Raw genomic sequence first — 7,093 nt, forward strand, 5'->3', positions numbered from 1 at the left:
AGACTAGATCTATCTCCAACCAAAGCTAAATTTATTTTTAACCTTGGTTCTCAACAACCGAGGCTAAAGCCTTTAGCCAAGAGTTGTAGACTCAGTTTGGATAACTGGGGCTAAAGATAAATTTAATCTCTGTTGGCATCAACTAAGGTTATATTCAATTTTTAACCTCAATTCTCAACAACTGAGACTAAATTATTTATTTTAATCCATTCATAAACCTATGCATAATCATTCATTCATTCAATTAAATACAATCATTCATTTTAATCCATTGCCACAATACCAATAAAAAAGTTATCCATTCATAAAAGCACAATACTAATAAAAAAGTTATATGCAGTTGCATTCTCTGAAGTACCATAGCTAACCCACCAGCCTTCATTTTCAAACTGATCAATGGAAAGCTACCTGACCATACCACCCAAAGCTCCCCCCCTCTACAGCAACAACCTGCAGATAATTTATAAGCAAATTGAGTGATTTCAGAATCAACATACAGGAATAGAAGCAACTTCATGTTAGTAGGTTAAAATAGATTTAAATAGGCGGTATTTAACTAAGAATACTATAAAGACATACCTATTAGTAAAATGGTATCCTTTTCCCTACTCCAGATAAGCCAAACCTACATTGTGCATGCAGATATCCAGCAAGTACCGCACTGAATGTTAACCTTTCCATCACATTCTAGATAAAAAAATCAAGCATGACTTGACCAATACTATGAAATTTGTTTCAAGTTTCCCTAAAAGCAGCATTAAGTATGTGAATATAAACTAGAGTTGGAAGCATCCTCGAGCCTTCAGTCCATACAAGTGGATCCCAATGGTTCAGGGATCTAAACCAATGATTTTATAGGCCTAAATGGTGGGACCATGCTCCAAAAATCTCCCCAGTGGAACAGTCCTGACCAGTCAGTGACCTAGAAATAGACCAAGAGAAGAAACTACATCAACGGTCAACATCCAACAAAAAATGGCCAAACATTTGATGGTTAGGATCTAAATTTCTTGGTGACTTTTGGGGCAGGTCCATCACCAAATTCAGCAATCTGGATGTTCAAACCATTCACCTTGCTTGTATGGACACTAAACATACATTCAAGCCAAGGATAATATAATATCTAGAAATACAGAGCATTTTCTTCTCTAGAAACTCCGACCTGGAGGGCTGATCCACTGCAGCTGCAGTTCCACTTCGCCGCATTCAACATGACTAAGTCTGAGGCAAATGTCTTGAACAACCTTCCCATCCAACCAGATGATGCGACTCTCTTCAGCCAGGTAGTTCTTCCTATTGGGTTCCAGTCTCTTCACTATAGTACCACTTGGAATGCATTCCAGATGCAATCTTACAGCCTCCATAGAAGGCTGGATGTCAAACTCAGCATCTCCCATTGGGTCATCTAGAGTGAATGTGTCATGATCAAAAACTTCAAACCTGACTGGCAAAATAGGTTCTGTAATAGAAAAGGTTAAATCTTCATTCCACTCAGGATTGACATTCTTTTTCACTACACGAGTCTTCAGCTTCTGTTTTCCCATCTTAAGGACCACAAGGGTCACTGCTCCTGACATCTCTGACTGCTAGGTTTACTCCTCTTACAACACGGGCTCTCAGAAGCCCAAGCACATTATCCATCGTTGTCGTCGAAGGAGATGCCATCCCTCTCCCTCTCCCTTCTCACATATACACATGTACATACATAGAATGGAAGGGACGACAGCTTGGTCGTCTCCCTCCCTGGAAGAAAAAACAATGCAAGTTCAAGCTAATTAGAAAGCTCAAAAAAGAAAGTTCAAATATGTCAGTAATAATCGAATACTCATGTGACATTGGGTAATTATCCATCTATTGCTCATGGTATCAACTTGAATTTCAATCATCCATGTATAGCACAGTAATTCACATATAGTAACGCTCATCAAATCAAACCCAACTCATTATCAAAAGCGAAGTTCATAGATTTGCACCTTAATAGCACAAAGTAATGCTTACCAACTATCCAAAGTGAGCCCCAAAACTGAATTTTTCTTTCACGAAATTTCTTGAATCCAGCCCACAAGCAATGAGAATCTGAAACAAATCAATGTAAAACAAGATGGTAGGTAATGCAGCCCAAGAAAAGAGTACGCCTTGCCAGCATATGTCCCTGGGCCCACATGCTGAGATGGTCCAATGGTTTCAAATGTCCATCATCTTCTGAGTAGTACAAATAAGCCACAATCCCATAATCATGCTGCCAGGATGAGCTCAACAGTCGATTTATGAAGCTGATCGCGGGCCATTGAAGTTCTTCATTTTAGGCCCTGTTTGGTTGCCACTTCAAAGTGATTTCATCTCATTTAGTTAACAGTATTATGTATTAGAGATCATAGTTTAGTTTATGTAAATTATGGGTTATCCAGAGTTTTTTATCCTTATGGAAATCTCTAATGCACAATTAACGTTAGGATGCGTTTGGTTGCACCAATTGAAATTTCATGATATTTCACCATGAATCAGTCCAGTTTGGTGAAATTTTTCATGAAATTTGGTGCAACCAAATACACCCTTATATAAGATGAGATGGACTCATTTTTAAGTAGCAGCCAAACAGGGCCTTAGTGTCTGAATTCATCTACAGAGTTATGGTAAGTTTCTTACCATGACCCTAATAGAATAGAATCCAGAACATGGGCGGTTCAGATTTAAAACTACATTTATTTCCTTGTGTTCAAATTAATGCTCGAGCTAAAACAATTAGAAGCAAGTGCAACCGCTCTGTTATCATGTATGATGTCAAATAAGCCTGTTTGGATTGGTGGAATCTGTGAAGTAGATTTGGAAAGGAAAACGTTACAAATGAGGAAACCCATGGATAAGAAAACCTTTTGAAAAGAATCCTAGAAAAGGTTGTTTCTTTTAGTTACCATGATTTCCAAAGAAATGTGGAATGGTCAATGGTCAAAAGGAGAGATTTCTCTCAAGTGTGGAAATGCAAATTATTAAGTTCTTTGAGGAAAAGGAAATTTCTTTTAAAAAAAGAAAAAAGAAAAAAAAAAAGGCAGCAGCAGCAGAAGAAGACCGTCAAAAGAAAAACTGTTTTCCACATGCTACTTTATCATTGAGGACCCTTAGAATTTTGAGCTCAGAACCCTTACCTCAGTGCACGTAGTGTCTTTTAACTGCACTAATGATGGGCATAATTTACCGTATCAAAGAAAATACAAAGCCAAAAGGCTCACCATTAGCAGGAACACGTACTTTCTTCTTTTTCTTCTTCTTCCCTGTATAGAAAAACAGAAAATGGAATACCATTAGAAGACCCTTAGTATTCTCATTACAATCTCATTTTGTAAGTTGTCATTCAGGCCAAAGCTACCTATGTGCATCCAAAGTGAGACAACCAAAAGAATGTGTGTGCATGTGTAAATATCGTTTCTAAAAACAGAAAGAAAAAAAAAAGTGTTAATATCATTTACAAAGACTACAACTCATTCACCTGGATCACCACCAGGCAGGTTCTGCTGAACTTCTTCCTCAGCCAATGGAGCACTCCCCTGTGACACCGGTTCCCTAACACTCATTGACTCTGGTGTCGCTTCGGATAAATCATCATTTTTGGTGGCCCTACTTCTCTCCAAAGATGGCTGTGGGACATTGACAGCAGCCTAACCTTCATTCAGTCTCCTTTATATTATGAGTATGATCTTCACGATGATCTGGCATAGTTTCCTCTTTTGCAGTGGCAGAAAGAGTAGGGGATGGAGCTTTAGGCAGTGGACATCTGTAAACCTATGGAAAAGTGAGTAATAGAAGTTGTCTATAAAGCATTTGGAGCCATTACAAAGGAATTTGGCCTATGTTTCTCCAGATTTTCAAGAAAAAAAATACACCAATACCGCCAATATCTGAAATGTATCAACCAATATTTACCAAGGCATATCAGTTTTGAAGCTGGCTAATACATTGCTCCGACACTGGTGAACAGCGAAGGAGCTGCATAACAAAACTGAAGAAATTGTGAATCGGTGAACTCACTGAAGAAAATCAGAAATGAGGATATCACAGTTCGAATTGCATTCATCGATTACAGGCTTGACTCAAACAATAAAAATGAATCTGCATTTTTGCAAGTGCAAATTGCAAATTGCAAATATGGTCTAAGGTGAGTGTTTCCATGCATTACAGTTTACTGCTTTAAAGTTTGACCAAAAACATGCCTATTGATGCCCAAGTAGCAGCCTTGCACATGACCACCAAATATAAAAATATGGATCCATCAGACCACCTTTCAAGGGATTATCTTTGAAGTCTAACCAGAACTGCTCAAACTTCATCAGGGATATCAGTATCTGATCTTAGTTCATTGGTTCTCCTGGAAAACAAAAGATATGCAAGTAAAAGTGATAAGTAGAATATAGAAATGCAAGCAGATCTATTTTCTTGCGGTAAAATAGAAATATACTTCCAGAATCATGAGACCATCATAAGGTCAACAAACATGGAATGCATTTTTCAATACTAGAATACTAAGTGATCGCTGGAAAATAAAATTTTATACCTCACATGGTTAGCCATTAAAACAGGATCAAGGTCACAGTGGACATCCTTTAAATCTGGGGACCATTTTGCTGACAAAACCCCTGTAACAATTATGTCATCTGAAACAACCAGGTATCAGTGAAACCTACATAAAGAGCTACAAATAAACGTTTAAAAACCAAAATTTCCCAGATTGTAAAATCCAAACTCTTTGAATATTGGCCTAGCAAATAGACATTTAAGCTACAACTACAACGTAGTCTACATTCAATGGAAATAGGCCAGCAATTCAGGTACTAAAATCTTCCAATCTGGTGACTTTTGGGGCATCACAATCCACGTTGAGGCCCATTAGATCAAAGATCTGGATGCCTTTGGGGTGGTGCGGAAAATGGAGTTGCATTGTGGGATGCGCCCCAAATCATCAATATCTGGGGCCCCAATGCACATAAACAGGGGCCCCACACATCAGGCCTCACTCACATCAAATAAAATAAAATAATAATAATAATAATAATAATAATAATAATAATAATAAAAGAACGGGGGAGAAGGAAGAAGGGAACAAGTGGCGTGGACTCACTTCGGCTGGTGGAAGGTTGGATGGCCGGATGGGCTGGCCTCTTCTCGTCGAGCTCCTCTCCACGTCTCTCCCTCTATCTGTATGAGAATGGAAGGAGAATGGAAAAAGGGGAGGAGGAAGGACGGTATGACAGAGAGAGAGAGAGACAGAGAGAGGGGAGAGTTTTTTTTTCTAGTGGAGCTTCATCCATCACATTATTAGAAAATAAAATTAGAAAATTAAAAAAAAAAAAAAAAAGTCTCTCAAAATGAACTCATATCTAGTGGAGTTAAAACCTTCTCAACCATCATCAAAACAACAAAATCCATGGTGTCTTTTTGCCAAAATCTGAAACTAAAGCCCAAGTGTGCAAAATTAGGGGACTCCGAACCAACACATGCACTAAAGATAGACTGGAGCTTCCCGGACCTGCACCAAAACCACCGCCTCCATGCCGGAAGCCTGGCCTTCCTCCAGGACCCCTAAATGAAGGCTGGAATTCAGGTGGAGCTCTTCCCTTGTCACCACCAAACTCACCCGGAGGCCCCCTCGGGCCTCCACGATAACCATCGCGGTCCCCACCGAACAGTGGACGATCACCTTCAAAGCGAAGTGGGCCCCGGGGATGATCCCCAGGTGGGCCACCGCCCATGGGCCTGCCGGCAGGCCTGACAGACTTCTTCAAAGTGGCAGGGACGATCTCGGACGGTAGATTGAGGTAGTTCCGGAGGAACTCGATCCCGTCGTTGGTCAGATACAGTAGTGCATCCAAGCGAAAGTTTTGCGAATGTATTCCTTGGATTTGAAGCTCTGCATGAGCTTTATAACCTGGAGATTCGGGACATCGATATCCGGATGCTTCGCGAGGTTGTAGTCCTTCGCATAGCAACCACCCTCTTGGAAGGGGTATTTGGAGATCTACTTGCAGTTCTTCTCTGGAATGATCATCGTTGCGAGTTGGGAAGAGCGAGTCGTCAAACCCTAGAAATCTCTCACTCTGTAATCGCGAAGGAGGAGTGTTACGGCCGGCGCACGCCCTACCTCATATGAGAGAGAAAGAGAGGAGCGTTACCGCCGTTGTGGACGGCATCGGATTGCATATTGAGTTACTCGGTAAACTCATCTCGTTTGGGCCCAGCTTGAATGTATGTCGTCTATCCATGCCGTCCATCCATTTTTCCATTAAATTTAATGGGTTGAGCCCAAAATTGAATCATATCCAGTGATCAAGTGAATAATGCCACAGGAAACAGTGGGGTAATGATTTCACCGTCGAAACCTTGCTAGGCCCCACAGTGATGTTTATTTGTCATCCAACCTGTTCATAAGATCATGCAGAAATAATGGATGAAGGAAAAAAAAAAAAAAAAATTGAACCAAAACCACATTTGGGCCTTAAGAAATTTTTAACTGTAAATGTTCAATTCATCTGTTACCTGTGGTGTGGTCCATTTGAAAATTTTATATGCTTCATTTTTGGGCTTAAGTACTAAAGTTATCTGATAAGATGAATGGACGGAGCGGATAGAATACATAAATTATGGTGTACCTCATAGAGTTTAATCAGTACCATAAGCATAATTCCTATGCAAACTGCTCTGGCATCTCAACATTTGGCTTCACAATCGAGCCTCTAAGTTCGCATGCTAAGTAAACGATGTGGGGGAGTGAATTGGATACTGAATACTTCAGTATCCTTTTGGCTACTGAAGTGACGTGGCGAATTCTCGCTGGTGGTACGGGCGAATTGGATACTGAACAATTCAGTAGCCAAAAGGCTACTGAATTGACATGGCAAATTCTCGCTGTTGGAATACCAATAGGCTGTTCCCGTAATGAATGCTACTGCACGTCACTTTCGGTAGCTTCCATTTACGCCGTGAACAGGTAAACCCCATTTTCAGATTTTTTTTTTTTTTTTCTTCCTTCACTCTGTCTCAGTTTTAGAAGGGTGAGAGCATTGCAGGACATATTCCAACGTGCCGCTAAGCAGGTAAGTTTTAC

The 7,093-nt window shown here is 40.2% G+C and overlaps 1 protein-coding gene and 1 pseudogene across 1 annotated transcript; both read right to left on the minus strand.

The window, feature by feature from the left end:
* Positions 1 to 209: 209 nt before the first annotated feature.
* On the minus strand, positions 210 to 3,945 carry LOC131240722 (protein C2-DOMAIN ABA-RELATED 4-like; annotated as a pseudogene).
* A 1,391-nt stretch (positions 3,946 to 5,336) lies between these two features.
* Positions 5,337 to 6,643, minus strand: LOC131239074 (uncharacterized). Its single transcript, XM_058236633.1, has 2 exons — positions 6,639 to 6,643; positions 5,337 to 6,126 (listed from the first exon to the last, which is right to left on the minus strand). The coding sequence occupies exons 1-2, from the start codon at positions 6,641 to 6,643 to the stop codon at positions 5,400 to 5,402; spliced, it is 732 nt and encodes a 243-aa protein (XP_058092616.1). The 3' UTR covers positions 5,337 to 5,399.
* Between the last annotated feature and the right edge of the window lie 450 nt (positions 6,644 to 7,093).

Source organism: Magnolia sinica, chromosome 3 (genome assembly GCF_029962835.1).
Source record: "Magnolia sinica isolate HGM2019 chromosome 3, MsV1, whole genome shotgun sequence".
Lineage (NCBI taxonomy): Eukaryota > Viridiplantae > Streptophyta > Magnoliopsida > Magnoliales > Magnoliaceae > Magnolia > Magnolia sinica.